Genomic DNA, 19236 nt, shown 5'->3' on the forward strand with positions numbered 1-19236 from the left:
CATCTATTGTCCATTTTTTAAATATCCTGTTCAGGTTCAGAGGGTGGCTTGAAGCAGCATGTAGTATGAGAAATCACCCTCTTTGTCTTTCTCCTTGTCTTCTTTTTTGCTCTTTTTACTGGAGGACTTGCTCTGAGAGGACTGAGAACCTCCTGTCTGTCCAGCACTACTGGAGCCTCCAGAGAATGATGAAGAGGAGGAGTTTGCCAACACCTTACTGCCACACAGGGCACATGAGAGCAGTTGCAGCAATACTGGGGAAACGCCCTCATCCACAAGGAAGCTAACCTGGAGCAGGAAGTACAACACAGCTGGAGAGAGACGAGAAGAGTGTGAAGAGGGAAAAATACTGTTAACAGTACTGGCCTTAAACATTTGTTTGTTTCCAGTATCAAAACTGATATGAAAGAACTTACAGTCGTCCTTCATGCAGAATTTCTGCCAGTTGATTGTCCTCTGAGTGGCAATTTCAGCGCAAGCTTTCAGATGTTCCATCTGAAACAAGAGAAACATATTCAATTTAAGCACATGAAGGAAGATAAGAATCACAGTTCTTATAGCAATGGGCAGACGTAATCACAGTGAAAAGGGGGTATTTACTCTGTCCAAGTTATTCTAAAAACTGTTCACAGGACACTCACCAGACTGATTAGAGTGTCGTACTGCAGAGCTGAGCCAGATGTGGCTGTGACCACACCGGCCCGAAGGAAGATGCCCTGTTCCTCCAGAAGCTTCTTGATGCTGCGCACATGGGAGTCAAGAGTGTGCAGGTCTCGCAGCTGACGATACTTTTCCTTGGAGCCACAAATAAATAGCAACAGCTTTCTAACTTGCCTCCTGACAAATGGAGTCTGCTGGATCATCAGATACTGAGGAAAAAACAGTCAGAGAGTTAAAGGTTTATTCTTACCTGAAGACAAACACTGAATCTTAATCTAAAAGAAAATTCAAGTAAAACACTCAATAGCTTACTTCGGACAGATAGTAGAACCAGGAGTGGTCAAAGACAGGAGGAGGGATACGAGGGTTGGTGTCCGCAATCTTCTTGATCTGATATGGCAGCCGCAGCACCATTTCCGTCAACAGTTGAGAGTAGGCTTCAAATACATCAGCAGCATGACCCTGGTGCCAGGAACAACAGTTAGTTCACATTAACGTAACTTACAAAACAATAAGCTTTCATGTTACAGTGCTAAAAACGATTGCTGTTGTGTGATACCTTGACATATTGGCGTAGGAAGAAAGGACTCATGTCTGGAGGAGAGGAGGCTGTGTGTGGACGGAGGAGCTGGCTGGTGGTCACAGGCTCCTCTTCGCCCTGTTGGCTCTTCCAAAACTCCAGGAGCGACTTGAGCACATGGAGACAGTAGTCAATGGCACCCAGGCTAAGCAAGGCAGTCGCTGTGGCGTTGGAAATCAGGGAGGATGACTGGAAGAGAGAGGGGTATACAGCAGCTGTTAAAATTCATAGCAGTGCCATCAACTTTATTTCTAAACAAGCAAGAAAGTATGTGTGTTACGCACAAATTGTTCCACACAGAAAACTACATTTGAGTCATGTTCTATTGGCTGGTGTTGTCCATTATGCACAGTGTTGTGTCGAGTTCAGGAGACCAAAACTCCTGCTGAAACATCTAAATCCAGACATGTCTTTTTTGGCACTAAGCTCATATTGGTTTAAAATAATAATATATTTCATTAGTTATTCAGTACTAAGAAAAGAAAGAGGAGGTACCTCAGAGGAAGATTTAGATCCAGACTTGGTTCGAGACATAAAGACGCTGAGCAGTCTCATGATGACCAGGTGAACTTCATTGATGGAACTACGCTCATTCTTCTTGGACACATCCTGCAAAAGAATAACATGGATTCAGTAAAACGAAAACACAAAGCCTAATTCATCATAATGAGACCTTGGTTACCTTCTTGTGCATGCCAAGCTCGGCAATGAGCTGTGCAAGCAGGTCATCCAAGGCGCCCTTATCCTTTTCATCCTCGCCATCCAGGTCAGAGGTCAACATGAGGATTACCTGCATGTAAGGAATGGCTTGGACTCCACCTACATTGTGGAGCTGAGAAAGGTGCTGAAGCAAGCGCTCCAGGAGCATAAGACGAACCATGTGCAGCCTAATGACAAAGAAAACAAAAAGGGGGAAACAGTTTTGCATCTGAATATACCATGTCGAGTTTTCTTATCAAATGCAACTACATTTTCCGACATCTCTTTCCTGCCCTCAAACACATGAATACCCATTAATGGTGGGAGAATGTCTCTCTACACTTAAGCAGGCAGGGGTTAGCTGTCAATGAGATTGAACATTTCTATTTGATCTTAACTCCTCATTCAAGTTTGGGGTGTCTGACCTGTTGCTTGTGTGAATGTCTCCCTCTGTTTCCCCTTCTCCCTCCGAGCCTTCGCCTTCCTGCTGGGCTGTGGTGGTACTGATGGCTCCAGTGCTGGAACTCACACTGCCTGGACCGGCAGGATGGCCCTCCACCGTCGTGTCACCATATGCACTGCTGCGTCCTGACACTGAACAAATGCATGCACAAATGAAACTAAGTAAACTGGAAACATAGTTGCATATAATAAGTAAGTGCTAACCTTCATGCCAGATTATGGGGATACCATAACCTCAGACTGCGGTATGGGGAAAGGAAAGGGTGTGGGAAGTACCATGTGTACTGATATATAAACTACAGACAACTGTATTAAGAAGGTTGTTAAGATTATATTTCATTAAAAAAGGGGCAAGGTCTGAAAACTAGTCTACAAACATTGAATAATCATCAACCCTATCATTTAAGACATTTAAGTCTGACATTAAGAAAAACAGTATCTTGCATTAAGTAATGTCGGCAATTACGGTTGTTTTTCTTGAAACCACCTACCACTGTGCTCCCCTGCAACAGAGTCTATTGCAGACCCTCCACTCTCTGAGCCCACACTGCCTCCGTGCTCCGCTGGGGATGTCCGCAACGTGGAACCATCAGTAGCAGCTGTGCTGCCCTCGTCATCTGACGCCGGGGCTGAAATCAAAGCAAAAACTGTAACAGTAAATATGCAGTATTCATCTGGCCATGATATATGATCTTAGTCTACACTTGTGCACTTGCAATCAATAAGACCTGAAATGATGGGTTGTTATTTCTTCTTCTTTAAGTTTGGATGTGTGATCAGTGGTCATTTACATTCACCGTTAGATTTTGGCATTTTATACGTAAAAATTGTATCTAAGATTAAAAAAAATGTAAGCATCTTGTGGTATAGATCCCCACTGTGAGCTTACAGTTATAGCATATTTACATATTACATATTCTATCACAGAGGTAGTCTTATTACCTGATGCTGTGGTGTCTGAAAGAGTGCCAGCATCAAGTGAAGAGGAGCTTGGAGCCTGGCCAGACAGGCCAAGGCTCTGTAGGCCGAGGGCACTGCTGCTACTGCCTGAAAAATGGCAAAAGATAGAAAAGCTTACCCAACATACCAATCTCAAAGATGATAACTCACTTTGGAAGTATTTATAGAAATATGTGACCTAAATGACATGCAAATTCAATAATGTTTGACAAGTTAGGAATTCAATGTAACCTAAGTTCAAGGAAATAGAAGGCTAAGGTTGAATCTAAAGATTTCAAAGTTTCAGTTTTGCGGCAAGTGCATTGTTATCATTATTTAGCTTTATTTCAAGGTCCATATTAGTTTCAGGTTATAGGACACTCAAAACTTATCTCCCAGAATGACTTACAACCACTCAACACATCCATGCAGTGCAGTGTGTTGGAATGTAAAGTAGGACTACCACACATGTCTGGCCTCTTACCTTGTTGATCCTGCTGAAGGCTGAGAGCGATGGCGAGCTCGACCATAGTTTCATCATCCGCATCAGGTGGGATGTCCAGCATGGGGGGGAAACCCTCGGCTCCAGCCAGAAGAGCCTCAAGGGGAGACGGATTTCCATTATTGACATTCTCTGCTGTATCCAGGACCATGGACTCAGACTAAAGAGGCAGAACAACAAACATTGTAACATTTCTGTCTGTGCCATGTTTCTCAACAGAAAACAGTGTGCAACTAAAATGTATATCTGAAGATATAATAAACTCATACACCAACTATCAGGGATGCACCTGGTTGATATATTCCATAAAGCCTGACATGGCTGTATATGACTGTTATATGCTGCATCCCTACTGACTAAATGACAATTCCAAAAAGATCTTTTAAGTTATACATTTCAAATGATTTATTTTCCTCTGTGTGAAGACTTAAGTCAACATCAGTGTCCTCACACAGTAAAAACAATGCAGGAGAAGTGTCGATCACAACCCGCAGAATAAATCGCCCCTTTTTGCTCACCACCATCTCAAAGTCACCGTGGTCCACTTCATTCTGCTCCTGACTCTCCTGTCTACTTTCTTCTCCTCCGGTCAGCACTGATGACTGCATTTTGTCATCTGCATCATCATCGTCATCATCATCCTTGTCTCCTGGTAAAAGAAAATATCCAACAGTTTTACTGAACTGAATCCATATGTGATCATAGGAGCATCAGCAGATAATTGATTAAACTTTGTTTTATTATTGGCATGTATTGAGATTGTAAAGATTTTTTTTTTTTTACTGAACCTATCTAGTACCTTGTAACATCGAAACCAGAGGAACTTGAAGATTATTATACTTGACTCGACAAAATTGCCTTCAATCACATCTAGCAACATACAGTTTATATTGTTAATTGAGGTTTTCTATAAAATAATGTACAAACTTACCCATGGGTGTGTTGGAGCGTGGGGGAGACGGGAGGGTCACATGTCGCCGTTTATTTCTTGGTCTAAGAACTCGGATCAGAGCCTGCTTACAAGCAAAGCTGACAGCGGTGTCCTGGAATTGGTTTAAATACACAATAGTTACCGGATGTGTTCAAAGTGCTTTTGACACCTACTATCCTAATTGTAAATAAAAATAATAAGAAAGTAGATAAACTTTTATGGTGGTGAGGCTCAACAGCAACAGTGTTTTTCTCACCTTGAATGTAGAAAATCACAATTTGTCAACGTTTGTGATTCAATATTTCAACACATTCTTACAATATCAAAAATTGTAATTCCAGTGATAAAGGTTTGGTACTTACAGGACATAGTAACATCTGCATGTAGATTTTGGAGGCAACATTGATGTAATCCAATTCACATGCACAGTACGCATGGATGATGTCCACCAAGGCATTTACTGTTGCTTCCACATGAGTGAGGCCTTAGTAAGAGAAAAAAACATGTTTACAATCTTGCAACTGTCGACACAGTATTGACTCATTTTATATATAAATAAAACACAAAAAACGTTGGTGTCTAAATGTTTGCATTTACCAGGCAGGCAAGCAGGGGCAAGGAAGGCGTTCTTTGGTTTGAGGGCATGAAGCTTCCAGAAATTATTCATGAGCTGCGTGATGAAATTACAGCTTTCACCATCCACACGTTTTTGTCCATCTTCAGTCATTTCTGGATTAAAACAGAGAAACATGAATGACTCTTATTTGGCACTTTTGGACCACTTAGTCTCCTAACTACACATACCCCTAACCCATTTTAGCTGATCCATTACTCACACTAAATGGATATTCCTTAATATTGGGCAAAATTTGTCAACAGCTAATTATTATCTTACCAGAGTCATGGTGTAATGACTTTGTTTCTGTGAAATGCACCAAGTTGTTGGGTCTCATGATTGCAATGGAGCGGGCCGTGATTACAAGCCTCTGGAAAACATCAGGGTCGAGCTCCCTCCCCTCACGACTGCAGCCATTTAGGCATTGCACTGCGTTACTCAACAAGGACTGGTCCTGAAAGAAGCACACAAGCATTACAAGAAATGTTTCACAAGTGATGTAGAAGATAGGCAGATCTACCACCACAAAATACTTGAGTGCATCCCAACAGACTTCTGAGAATGTGGTGGCTGAACAAACTGTAACTGATAAATTATGTACAAGCACTAAAAGAATTCTACACACCATTTGTCAAATTTCCGAGCACTTGTGTTGGCTTACTACAATCATACAGGCTTAAAAAAGTACTCAGCGTTCTTCAAGCTAAATGTCCAATGTGTGCAATTAGATGTTCCATTTCACTGAGACTTAAAATCCTAACTGATTAAATTGTTTTTAAGAATGATAATTACATTTTTTAGGTTTACATAGGGATGTATACATACCTTGTGGTTGTGGTAAGCAGTTCGACTGGTGTGCAGGCTGGCAAGAAGTCCCTTGGTCTGCTGCTGCACACCTGCAGGGGTCGGCATGGACAGTAGTAGAGTGGCTAACTCCAAAGCTGCAGCCTTATTCTTCTCCTACAAAGAGGCAACCACAAGACTTGTAGTTACCAATTCAGCACAAGACAGTTTTAAACAGGACTTTCTTTCAATAATGCTTTTATAATCTCTATTCATTTACCTTTTCACTGGAGGAACCTACTGCAAAGCAACTTTCCAAAGACTCTAGGGAACTGACCACCAACCTGAAACAAGAAGCAAGATCAACAGACGGCTCCTGATGGTTTCACCTTAACTTGACCAAACCATCAAACAAAAACAAAATCTCAACTTGCTGCAGTCTGTGCTATTCTAAATGCCAAAACAACACTGAACGCAAGAATAAATGCAGTAAGGAAAAGAAAAAATGTTGTTGTACAAGCGTGGAGATGGTGCGTGGCATGTTCACAGTCTCAAGCAAGGACACACATACTGGCACACATGCACAAAACCGTACAAACAAGCAGAGAAAGGGCAGTTACTAACCGGTCCAAGGTTGATAAGGACTCAGTTTCACAACTTTTTATTGTATTTTTGGGAGCAAAAGAAAAAGAACAAAAAAGTGTGAGGTTCACAGAAAGAAACAAGTGGAATTAAATGATTCAGTTTAACAAAAGAGAAGCATGCAAGAAAAGATGACATCACGATAGCCATGCACTAAATACTCTAAAGAGAGCCTAACACCTGCTCATCCTCAACAACTCCTGCCCCACATAGCTGGACCCATGAAGGGTAAAGAAATAGTGGGTGATATGAACCTATAACATCGCAACATTCATGTATATTATATACATCAGTGCAGCTTACTGCATGATTATCAATTATCTTATATAGCCACAGGACAAAGGACAGACGTATATATGCTATCTCAAAATCGGAGAGTGTAGATTAAAGGTAGTTGAAAAGTGAAAAATTGGTTTATTATTAAGTCCAATAAATTGTCAAACTGTCTCATCAGATCATGTGTGATTAACTGAACAACAGGGGATTGAGATCTGTATACTTAAACTTAAACCGTAAGTGTAAAACACATACCTCTCTAGTACACTGCCGCTAGTGGTAGTTGGGGTGGCTATGTCTCCATCAGAAGCACCATTGCCTTGGTTGAGGTTCGGGCTGCAGACATTGTTAACCGAAGCAGAGGAAAAGTCCTCTGGTGGATCCTCAGGCCAGCCAAACTGCTCCTTGGTTTTACCATAGATCTTGATTGAATCAAGCATTGTGACTCCAGCTGGGTCAACAGACGCCCCAACTGTAAAAGAAAAAGAAAGATGAATCTGAATTAGTAGATGGTTTGAAAACAGTCTGCAGAAAGGTATCCAAGTTCAAGGGAGCAGTTGAGTACACTTATTAATAATTACATTTTGCTGCAAACCAATTTCAGACACTCAATATGTGCTCTTTTTGGACAAATAAGAAATAGTATTTCATTTAACATTTTGCACTGTTTTGAAGGAAGCCAAGAAGGGCAGTGAAAGTAAAATGCACCGTATTTTTAAATATAGTCCAAGTATTACGCAAAAACATACATATGGCAATCTTGGTATTGAAAGGCTGAATAGAGATGAAAGGAACACAGACGTGAACACAAGAGGTGAGCTTTTACTTTTTTGTGAAAATGCTTGTAACTTGCAGAGCAGCTACAAGAAGCTACAATAATGACTAAAATAATAGGCAGTGCATATAATTGAGACTATAGAGGTGGCAGAAAGAAATCATCATCCCAGCTAACTCTGGCACTTACTAAAGATGGACAGCTTCTTGTCCGCCTGCAGGGCCTCCTCTCTAGTGAAGGGGAAGTCAAACCATCGGGCTCTTGTCAGGTTTATCTGCATGGTGCGGCCAAAGACCTCCGCATAGGAAGGAGCCCTCTCAATGGCCTGAGTGCCCACTTGCACCCGCATGCCCGTCATCACCATTGAACTGTTGTTGTTGACAGCTTCCACTGTGAATCCCCCAGGCTAGAAGAAAACAACCAGATTTTAGACAACCTCTCTGTAAGTGCACCTAATTTATCTATCTGAGCCTGCATGGCCTCACATTTCACAGCTCCACTGTTAAATCGAGGCTAACGTTGGTTATTTATTTAGTTAACTTCGTTTTAGCTGTTAATTAGTTTCACTTGCAGCATATTATCTGTGCTTTTAATTAAAAATAGAAAAAAGAAGCTAACAGATAACTGACAGCAGTAATTCACTCCATTAGAAAAAAGCAGAGCAGTCGTTTTTTTTAAGACAGAATCGTAAAACTTTGTTACCTTTGTGTTGGCCACATACATCCCAGTGGAGTTGAGCCTGTGTTTGATCTGCTGTCCATTGTAGACCTGCAGCAAGTCATTGCCCCCAAACTCCACCTCTGTCAGCTGCTGGTTGTGTTCAAAGAAGTCCACTGGAAATGTCACCTGACTGGAAGTCCGGGTGGCTGAAAGTAAACCATTACATTAATATATGAACATTTTCCAGGGACACAGCATACAATATGTAAGTTAGCTTTTTCTTCAGACATTGTTTGTGATGAGGACTTATTTTGTCTGATATAGTCTGATAAACATTCTATGTGTTATTCTTCAATGTTCCATGATTATGATTCCTGTGACCAAGAATAGTTGTTCTTCATTTCTCAGACTCACTGGTAGCAGCTGCTTTGCGCTTGCGGACTGGCTTCATAATACTGATGCCACAGCTGGGCTGCAGTGAGGGCTGGAGCCAGTAAGAGGTGTTGTCCACATTGGCCATGTAGATTCGCAGGCTTCCATCTTCACAGAGAAGGATCATGGTAGTGCGCTGCTGCTCGTTACTGGCTGTGTGCCGAATAGCTACCATGTCTTGAATCTGGTGAAGAGAGAGAATAAATTAATTTTTGGAAAACATACAAAGTTTCACAATTACTATTTACATGTATCACTTATTGGTACTGTGTTTCATCAACATCCAACTAAAATTTTACCAGTTTACCAAAAATGTATGTATTTTATATTGTGAAGCAGACATAAAAAGCTTCATCCTGCGAATATACAGAATAGGACCACTGAACTCAGAGAAACATGTTCTTTCCTTTTCCTATTTTATTTCTTTTATCATTCTCATTACTATGTTTTTACTGTATGTGACAGTTCTATGTTAGAGCAGCTCATTTCACATTACCTTAGCTTTGGCTGGCAGAGTTTTGATCTCTTGGATGAGGAAAGTGTCAGGTTTGACCATGATCACCAGCGGGATGCCTGTCGTCTGCTGCACACAGCACACCAGACCCGGGTGGTTCATGACCTCGGACCATTGGCACAGAGCCGGTGACATCTTACTGCTACCGCCGTTAGAGCTTAAAAGGACAGGAAGAAAAGACAGAGATGGTGACATAGTGGCCAATTCCATTTTCCCATATCCAGTGCAGTAGCATCAGACTGTGTTTGATGAAGAAGAGTAGTTACCCTTTGACGTTGATGGTGAAAAGCCTCTGCACCTCGGATGTGCTCCGGCTCACTGTGGCAGCAAAGGACTTTCCCTGACTGTAGCTGAAGAAAAGCATCTGAAGCACATGAGAGTAGTAGACTGACACACCACCCCCAGCGACCTGCCCGTTGCTATCCTGGAGAAACACAGAAAGAAGATATATTGTTGTAGATTCTTTCATCGAGCAGTGATTTCTTCAGCTACTGATGTGATAACATTCAGCACATCACAGGATTTGAAAGGTACAATTTATGGCCAACTTACCTTCAAGTCTTCGTGGTTTATCTCCAAAACATTTGTGACGTAGAAAGGCCCGTGTTGGGCACTGCTTGATTCGTCCATGATCTGTGTGTACATATAACCTGCTGAAGACATAATGACGATAATGTTCTTCCCTTCCTCATTGAAAAGGAATGTAGCATCACGGATCTTGGAACTTGGAAGCAGGAAGTAGTACATTGGACTCAGGGCATCTACTGACAAGTCGTATATCTGTGAAGCAACAGAGAAATATATATATAAAGACGAGTAGCATTTTTCCCATCATGCAAAAATCAGTAGGATGTAGTCATCATGTTTAACAATCGTGATTGTCTCCTACTCAGCAATAACTTTTAAATCACATCAACAATAATACCAACAGGTATTCAGTACACATTCAACTATTCTCTTAAAACATACCTTTACAAAGTCAGCAGTGATGATGGCAAGTTCAGTCTGTGAGCCTGGTAACCAGACAGCTTTAATGATGAAGTTGCCAGTAGCCAGTTGTGGGTGCAAAACCAGATGGTCTGACACAGACCCTGTGCTGCTGAAAGTTAGCACATGGCAGTCCTGCAGAAAAAACAAGACAGTCAAATACCAGAACTCTAAAGTACTAACAAATTACAAAATATTCAATTTAAGAGTTTTGTGTAACCTAAAGGACTATCTACTATGGAATCTACAATAATGAAGGATTCTTCTTCTCTGCAAAACCACACCTACATTGTTCCTTTGTTTGTATGCTTAGTAACTGTAATAAAATAATAACTTTTGAGACAACAATCCAATCCACTACTGACCTTGAGGCCGCACACAGCCAAATAATCTTCATTACAAGGATTGCCTGTCAGACTGAGGACAGTGAAAGGGACTGGGGCAGAGGCCAGACGGGTCAGTGTTAGCTTCCTCTTGCTCGAGTCAGCTTGCTTCAGGAGAGTGGACAACTGCAGAACTGTTATCTGTCAAATTGGAAATACAGGAAAATACATGTTGGGGTGTTGTAACAGGGAAACAAGCAAATTGCAACTTTAATGGGTATTTGTAACAAAAGTGAAATCAGCAACAAAAAAAAAAATCACATTTGCATAACGCATAAACAGATGTGCTAGCTTTGACTGCCAATGTGTCCAATCTTGTTTGAAAACTTAGATTGACAAATAATTCTCCTCTAAAGCTTCTTTAAGGGAACCAAAGAGAAAAATGGGATTTTGTTAACTGGTTTGTGTCACTTACCTTTCCTTTTTCATGGCTGACTGCAAGGTGCTGGCGCCGGCCATGGGGGGAAGATAAGACACACATGGCAACACGCCGCAGGACATGTGCACTGATGAGCTGCCGTATTGTTTGCCCCTGGTCACCACTGTAGTTCATCCTCACATTCTCAAAAGCCCCCTCCTGAGAGCCGAGTGTGGGCACCTGAGTAAAAGAGAGATTGATAATCAACACAAAACAACAGAGTGTTACTTGTCAAATCAAGGTGATTTTCGTAACTCCATCAAACTCTAAAAACCATCATACCATTAACTGGTCTGTCATCTCGACGTTTTTGTCTTGAGTGTGTAGTTCATTGAGGGCTTGCTGAGCCCGGCTGCTGCTTCCCACTGCTGATGCCTGCTGGAAGTTGGTCTGGATGGCTTCCATGAGAAACATGAGCATCTCCAGTATGGCTGCTGCAGTGGATGATCCAATCTGCCGTGGAAAACCAGAGCCAAAATGTGAGTAACAGAATATACTGTGCTTAGCATGTAGAAGGAATCTTAAAAGTCCACATTTTCTCTCACCACTTGTGCTAGCAACTCTTCCTGACAGCCCTCAACGCTTTTGCACACACTGCTCTTTTTAGGTCTGTCCTCATCACCAGGTTTGCCGTCGCAGATCGTGACCTTGCCCTTGTCGGAGGGTGAGGCATTCTGGTGGCGGATAGCACTCTCCGGCATACGCAGTTCACTCTGGAACGCAGAAGACTCTTTGAGAGTGGAGCCCATGCCACTGCTGGGGCTGCGTTTGACCAAGGCCTGTAAATGATACAACACAAAGTAGAGAAGTGAGAAGAGCAACATTTTCTGTTCAAGCATTGATAAATGTTTAAATAAAGCGCATCCTATACAAGATTTTCACATTATAGCATCATCATTGTTTAACTTCTTTACAATAAGAATTACTTGATTTTGTTTTCATTAGCTTCTCCACTAAGCAGAGTCTAAAGTAAAAAATATTGTCATTAAGATTGTGTTGCATCCAACACATTTTATCTAAACTGCTTTCACAGGAAAACTAAAATCACAAATTGAAAGAGACCCTTGGTAGCACTGGAACAATTAACTAGACTCTTAGAGGGTATTTTCGGAATATCAGTAAAATATACTTCATTATGCCCTTGTGGGATAGCTCAACTCATGATGTATATCAATGCTAGAGTGAAAAAGACGAATTATGACTCAATATAAATCACAAGACTAACACAGAAGGAAATGTTGCAAACACAAAAAAATAATGCAAACACATACATCTTATCAGACTAAACTGAAGGTTAAATGTAGTTGATGGTTTGTTTCTTATTACATGCACATTCAGAGATCCCTTCATTTAACCTTAACTAGGAAAGCTGGCCTTTTCTTTACACAAAAGTTGACAACATACATTTGTAACATGATTTCTCGCCACATTTGTGGGCTAGCTATTACCCTGACCAAATGAAATGACTGGATGGAAGTCAATGGGAGAATGACTTGCAAGCCAAAGTTACCGCTGTTGTTCTCTTCCCATGATGACCTGAGGTATTCGGTCTCACCTGGCAGCTGCCATCCTCTTTGGCACCGCAGTCACAGAAGAAAGAGCCATATTTGGCATAGGAGATCTCATGGTCTTTGTGACAGACCTTGGCGCACACTGTGCACACACCTACCCCATCCACCATCTTACAGGTGTGACAGTGGTACCTGCAGAATGAAAAGGAACATGGCAGGCTGTGTATAACATGTCAGTTTTAGTAAGGAATGTCATCTGCAGAGTCTCTTTCTATATTAAGTCCTGAAGCACATAAAGCAGGAAACAAAAATGATTTTTTGTAATGCCCACATCTTAAGCTCCTTTGTGTATGTACCTGACAGATGCAGAGAAAATCAACAAGACCACATCTAACAAATCCTTAAAATGTGCTGCTCGCATGTAAGGTTTTGATTATAGATTAAATCTTCCTGTCATTTACTCAACTACATCACAGGTGAGTATTATTTTGTGCATCGTTTCTTCACTCTGAAAATGCTGTGGCTTTCCACTGTTTTAAACAAATGCCAACATTTTTGATTCATGTAAACCTATTGTGATTTTTATGACCTACTTTTTTATTCTGAGCTATGGATGATTCCTGTGCTTTCTAAATTGTACCAAAAGACCAATTGCCTGCGAAATTGTCAATGTTTAAGAAGACAAAAAATGACCTCTGAACTTGAAACTGAAATCACGGGAAACAATCAACTTCTTTTTTGTTTTTACCAGTGCTGGTTCATGAATTCCTTCTGAGTGATGGTGAAGGTGCAGAGTTTGTTGCACAAGGAGTCTTCATCCTATCAAACAATGACAAACATGTTAAGTCAAGGTTCTATTTGACAACTGATGGAGGAAATGAAGTAAAGCCAACAAAAGCCCTTTGAGAGAAAATCAAGTGTTATTAAACTCATATCATATGTCATACTGTAATGCTATTCAGTCTCTGAACAGACCTGACTGGATGTTCTCAAAGACTGTTTTTTGTTTATCTAACAAGAACTAAGACACAGAGTTGCTTTCTTAAAGTTAACAACCAAGTTAGTAGCAGATAATTTTTTGCTGTACTGGAAAATGCCCCTGAGCTACACTAAGAGCCAAAACATACTGTGCACCAAACCATTAAAATATTAATATGTTTTCTGGGACTAGTGGTATTTAACTGGTTTAAAGCAACTTTTTCTATTTCCTGATTAAACAATAAATAAATACGAGATTACAAAGTGGCCCACTCAGCATAGATCTTTTTTTTGTACTAGTTTTAACAACTATTCCCACAAATATTCCATTTTACATTCATTTCTGTTTACTGCAAATATATAAAACATGACCCTGTTTGAGGAGGACAGATTTAAAGAGATGAATTCTCACAGAGTCCTCTGCCTGGGAATCATCCTCTTCTACTGCAAGCTCCTCCACCCAGTCTGAGTCCACTTCCATGGCCTTCTCTTCTCCCTCCATCAGCAGTGCTGAGGTGCCTTGTCCACTGCTCTGGCGCAAGGCATTCATCACATCAGCCAGATAGGAGATGATATGGCATGAGCATTCCAGCATGCTTGCGTGCTGAAATAAAGGCACAGGTACAAATCACGACATGACGGTTAATGGAGAAAAAGCTAATGCCTCCATTTAGAGAAGTTAAAAGGAAAACAAGTAAGTTTAGTGTTTAAAACACAACTATACCTGGCTGGAGACAAAGGGTATTTATAAAGTGCTGCACTTACCTTTCCTTGGGACACGTTTGTGCTGACTTTTTCCACCACATTCTTCTGTGTCAAATACTTTTTGCTGCAGAAAAAACATAAAGCAATCTAAATATATATTCTAAAATGTAAAATCCTAACTGAATGATCATAGTTTGAGGGGTTAGGTGAATTAAGCAAAACAATATACATAAATATTTATGTCCCATTACCAAGCAATTTGTGACTACAAAATTGAGTACTGAGTAAATAAGCAGGCAGTTCCCAAATGTAAATTCAATCGGCGGGCCTGTGAAACTGATTTCTTACCATCTGGTCAGCCAGTCGATAGCTGCCCTGTGTAGTTGCAGGTGACCGGCCCCCTGTCCAGCACTGGCAAGTGTGGCCATTATGACCATGAGCTCGGGAAAGCCTGTACCATCTCCATGGGCCAGCATGTCTGTTGCCATTGGAATGAGCGTGCTGAGGAGGACCGTGCACACTCCCTCTCCCACCTGGCTGTTGTCACGTACAATATAAGTGGTGAGCAGCTGCAAAAGCTGTCGGTTTTCCTGCACTATTTCCAGTTGCTCTGAGTCCTTTGGTGGTGTAGCCGTCATGCGTGTCAGCCAGGACTGCAGACGAGAGGGCTCCACACAGGCCAGCTGGGCCAGAGAGCCACACAGACACAACAGGCTGGGGTTTGGGCTTTTCTCCGCTGGAAACAACAGCATGATCATGAGATTTAAGTTTATAGAGACATCTGATGCATCTGCAAGTTGCAGATGTCAAGATTTCTGATTTTTGACACTACAAATTAAGTGTGTGTGGAACTCCACCCCCATTTCTATCTACCATCAAACCTTGTGAGTACTTTTCTTAATGAAAATGATTTGACTTACTGAGTTGGAAAAGCTTGGTGAAGAACTTTAGCACCCTGTTGCAGAACTTCGCTGACAGGTTTTCATTGGCTGTTGCCATCATAATCTGCACAAGCTCACCTCTGAAAAAATAAGCGCACAAAATGATTATGGTACATGCATAAATGTGTAATAATGCTTCATGAGTTATCAGACGAGCAGATACCTGAATGAAAAGAACTCTTCCATGGCCTTGCGGACTTGACTGCTCTCAAGCTGTTTTTCAAGATACTGAAGGCACTCCTCTAGAACAGACTCATCCAAACCACTAGAAAAACACAGACAATAAATGTGGAGGCATGTAAACACAAAAGTGGGCTAAAAGCTACAAAAGGTCACACTATGATGCATTATTCTCAGTGCGTACAGTCACTACCAACACCAATATCAAACAAAAAAGTGTTATGATTCAATGTTTATCATTACAAATATGTTGTAAAAAAAGACCAGCGTATAGGATGTAGCATCTGATGGTTGATCGCATAATGCAACCAGGTGAATACCCCTCACTCTTCCATGCATGTAGGAGAACCTACCATGGCCTTCAGGTAACATACAAATGCGAAAGACCCAAGAGCCCGTGTTGTGTTTGCTTGTTGTAGGCTACAGTGGAAACATGAAGGTGTAACACGGAGGAGGACACCCCATGCACTACAGGATTCATTCTAAACTAACAAAAACACCCTAGGTCTTTGGTTCAGTCGATTAGAACTGATATTTTGGACCTTATGTTAAATTTCTTCCAAAACCCCACACACTGGTCCTTTAATGCAGACTTAACAAGCTCACCAACCTGTTCGGGTCTGAGTGAATGGCAATGATGTTGTAGCACCCAGTCACCAAGCGCTCATAGATGCGAGCTAAAAACGCATCTGACTCTGATGGGCCGAGGATACGCTCCAGTGATGTGCTACTAATCTCAGCCACACTCTCTGTGCTGCTCTCCAGGAGGAGGGGCAGCAGACTGCGCACAGCCTGTGTTGGATTCAGCTCCTCTGTGCTGGGGACACAAACATGCAGCGAAAACTTACTTTAATTAATTAACTATATTCATCACATATTATTTGTTAGATGTTTAAGGATTTAGATTTTAAACAAGAATGGACAAACACTTACACAATGAGATCCCCAGTGAGGCGAACCAGCGAAAGTAAGATGTGTTTAAGAGAAGAGGCCAGAGGCAAGGACTGACAACTCAGTGTGCCCAGGTGAGCTGCTTGGATAGCACTGATGTAACTCTCTGATGGAATGGTATCATTGGCAAATGCATTTCGCTGAAAAAGAGAAAAGCCCAGATTATTACTCTAACCAATGCTGATACAATTACTTTTATCTCGATATCTATTAGATACTTTAAGGTATTTAATAGTTCAGTAAAATATACAATTCAAAATGAACATACAATATTAAATTCAACTGGATATAAAATAAATTATATATTGAAATGAATAAATGAATAAATAAAATGACCAACACAAAAATATAGTAATCTAAGCATGAGTTAGCCAGAGCCAAAATTGCTATTTTCCTTTATTAAGGTGTTAACAAAGATTGAAGAAGTTAAACAGCAGAGAGCATCATCTTCACTCACGTACCCATGAACCAATGTTGGGGAATTCATTGGTGTGGATGCTGTTCCAAGTCTCACATATTGTCTGCACTGCCGATGGCAAGTTCTGCATAATGCTATGACCTGTAAAAGTTTCATTTTCAAAGTTCAGGTTAAAACAGTGAGTTTACAGGGAAGTTGTCAAAGCTCAAGTTTCGTTAAACAAATGTATTCTTGAGTGATTCTTCCACATACCCAGCACGTTGGCTTTGCAGCGAGTAGAGCCAATAGACAGAACTGCAGCATAACCTTGGAGCTTGGCATCTGTCAGCTTGTTTTCTCCCTCTTCTGGGATGTTCATCAGCAGGTAAGACCTGGACACGGTTTGATTATTCGATAAGGTTAAGAGAATTCTAAACAGATGGAAGATTCCCTTACTTTTCCAAAACAGATATGCATGTTTTAGGATTTAAGATTTAACTCTTTGAAATAAAATGATTAATACACATTTATTTACTTATTGGATTCAATATTTGGAAAATAGTTTGGCTTGGAGGTTGTATTACAATGTTGTGCTGCTTGCAAAATGTAAGGAAGTGATGACATTTTAAAAAAGCAAAAAGAGGAAACAGTCCAGTCCATAGTTAATATTGTAAATATTTGAAATAAAACCTTTAAAACATGATTGGAGATGAAAAACAGGACGGGAGCTCCACATGGCAGTTTTTAAAGTCAGCCTTTTCTATTTGTTTATATACAGACAATTGTTCCTGAATAGACCCTATGAATTAAACTGATTTGTGAAAACGGCCTATACAAATAAAATGTGATTGCTTTAAATATTGTCTTATAAGGATGAAACAGTGACCGAACAATCTCTCACTGCAGCTTTTCACAATTAAAGTCATTCTCACCTTGTGAAGGCTGTGTATACGTCAGTGAGCTGTAGCGTGGCAGGCAACAGGTTCTTTGTGATCTCAGAAGACTTGTTGGTATCTGCTTCAACGGCAACCTTTGACATATGTTCATCTAAGGAAACCTGGACTTTAGAGATGACTGCGTCCAGTGTATAGATGGCTTGTAGAGAGGGTAACTGATGAAGTGGAAGAATGGAGTTTGGGTCTACACTGGAGAAAGTGGAAATCTGTAACGGAATAAAGTCGTCAAACACTGATAAAGAAATTCAAAACTTTGAAGAACAGTTGAAACACACATCAGTAACTACATTGTATTTATTACCTGTCTGGCAATGTACTCTTCTGCTAGCTCCACATCATATTTAACGGCATTGCACTTAGCAGATGTCATCTCAACTAGTGAGGCTGCTTGGTCTGCTTTCATTCCCTGCTTCACCAAGTGTTCCTGTCAGTAATGACATAGATATAGTCAGACAACAAAATGAACTCCAATGAAAAAGGATAAAAGACATAACATTAGAAGGCTTACAGCATATAGTGTGGATTTGCAGTCACAGATTCAAAAATGCTAATATGAAACATCCAGTGTCAACAAATTTATTTTAACAGACAAAATATTTATGTGTAGAATAACTTGATATCATGAAACGAAGTAAAATAATATATTTTGTAGATCAAAAATATATTTATATGGTATTTTGTAGTACTTTCAGCTGTGAACAGACCTTGATCCAGTTCACGTAGGTAGATACTCGGAGACGTGAGGACCATCGCAGTGTATGTAGAATGTCACTCTCACTAGGATCGCTGCACCCAGACTTCAGCTGCTCCATGTAGGCTTTTGAGGGAGGTAAAACACCCAGGATCCTCCACAGCACGAGGAAGTAGTACTGAAGGGAGCATGCCTCCTGTGATGAGTAATAGACATACACTGTTAAACAAACCGCACTTAGCTGTTGTCAGAGCTGAAGTCTGCTGCTCAGCTTCATTTAATAAACTTTCTAATGGTCCTTGTAATAAAAAGCTTTCAAAATCAAAACACTGCAACACTTATTTGAAACACATTCAAAACTGAAAACTGTGAATGGCTCATTAAATCTGTTTACACCAGTTTGGACAAACCTGTGATGCCACCTGTGTCATGAGCTTGTTTACTTGTTTACTTACTGTTGGCACAGTTTCTGGTTTGATCATAAAGGGTGTTCTCACCATAGGAGAGATGGGCTTGTTCTCCTGCCTTCTTGCTGTGTCAAACTGAGACCCTGCTGCCAGGAGTGAGATGAGCCACCCGTACAGTTCTTCATATTTTACTGCTCCATTGAACAGCTTTGGAAAGACCTTAGAAAATGATGCAGATTGAATACAGTGAGGCACAGGGA

General features: G+C 40.8%; 1 protein-coding gene across 13 annotated transcripts in view; it reads right to left on the minus strand.

Moving 5' to 3' along the window:
* Positions 1-19236, minus strand: part of ubr4 (ubiquitin protein ligase E3 component n-recognin 4) — a 47179-nt gene that overhangs the window by 14054 nt on the left and 13889 nt on the right. For 4 of the 13 annotated variants that reach the window (XM_069526012.1, XM_069526007.1, XM_069526010.1 and 1 more), the window contains 46 exons: positions 19067-19195; positions 18583-18765; positions 18180-18302; positions 17855-18084; positions 17196-17314; positions 16987-17084; positions 16508-16665; positions 16185-16391; positions 15558-15659; positions 15374-15474; positions 14802-15189; positions 14514-14577; positions 14161-14352; positions 13519-13589; positions 12770-12962; positions 11805-12038; positions 11542-11712; positions 11257-11439; positions 10824-10982; positions 10441-10593; positions 10024-10251; positions 9738-9895; positions 9454-9628; positions 8940-9141; positions 8568-8731; positions 8055-8271; positions 7346-7562; positions 6797-6829; positions 6453-6516; positions 6215-6349; positions 5669-5843; positions 5371-5502; positions 5136-5257; positions 4774-4885; positions 4361-4491; positions 3825-4002; positions 3344-3448; positions 2893-3030; positions 2365-2533; positions 1923-2127; positions 1736-1849; positions 1220-1429; positions 973-1122; positions 642-869; positions 417-495; positions 78-311 (listed from right to left, as the gene is read on the minus strand). In XM_069526012.1, the coding sequence (XP_069382113.1) occupies positions 78-311; positions 417-495; positions 642-869; positions 973-1122; positions 1220-1429; positions 1736-1849; positions 1923-2127; positions 2365-2533; positions 2893-3030; positions 3344-3448; positions 3825-4002; positions 4361-4491; positions 4774-4885; positions 5136-5257; positions 5371-5502; positions 5669-5843; positions 6215-6349; positions 6453-6516; positions 6797-6829; positions 7346-7562; positions 8055-8271; positions 8568-8731; positions 8940-9141; positions 9454-9628; positions 9738-9895; positions 10024-10251; positions 10441-10593; positions 10824-10982; positions 11257-11439; positions 11542-11712; positions 11805-12038; positions 12770-12962; positions 13519-13589; positions 14161-14352; positions 14514-14577; positions 14802-15189; positions 15374-15474; positions 15558-15659; positions 16185-16391; positions 16508-16665; positions 16987-17084; positions 17196-17314; positions 17855-18084; positions 18180-18302; positions 18583-18765; positions 19067-19195 (7333 nt within the window). The remainder of the gene's footprint in view (positions 1-77; positions 312-416; positions 496-641; positions 870-972; positions 1123-1219; positions 1430-1735; positions 1850-1922; positions 2128-2364; positions 2534-2892; positions 3031-3343; positions 3449-3824; positions 4003-4360; positions 4492-4773; positions 4886-5135; positions 5258-5370; positions 5503-5668; positions 5844-6214; positions 6350-6452; positions 6517-6796; positions 6830-7345; positions 7563-8054; positions 8272-8567; positions 8732-8939; positions 9142-9453; positions 9629-9737; positions 9896-10023; positions 10252-10440; positions 10594-10823; positions 10983-11256; positions 11440-11541; positions 11713-11804; positions 12039-12769; positions 12963-13518; positions 13590-14160; positions 14353-14513; positions 14578-14801; positions 15190-15373; positions 15475-15557; positions 15660-16184; positions 16392-16507; positions 16666-16986; positions 17085-17195; positions 17315-17854; positions 18085-18179; positions 18303-18582; positions 18766-19066; positions 19196-19236) is intronic. The other 9 variants (XM_069526016.1, XM_069526013.1, XM_069526011.1 and 6 more) reach the window with 5 other exon arrangements.

Source organism: Paralichthys olivaceus, chromosome 6, assembly GCF_024713975.1.
Source record: "Paralichthys olivaceus isolate ysfri-2021 chromosome 6, ASM2471397v2, whole genome shotgun sequence".
NCBI lineage: Eukaryota > Metazoa > Chordata > Actinopteri > Pleuronectiformes > Paralichthyidae > Paralichthys > Paralichthys olivaceus.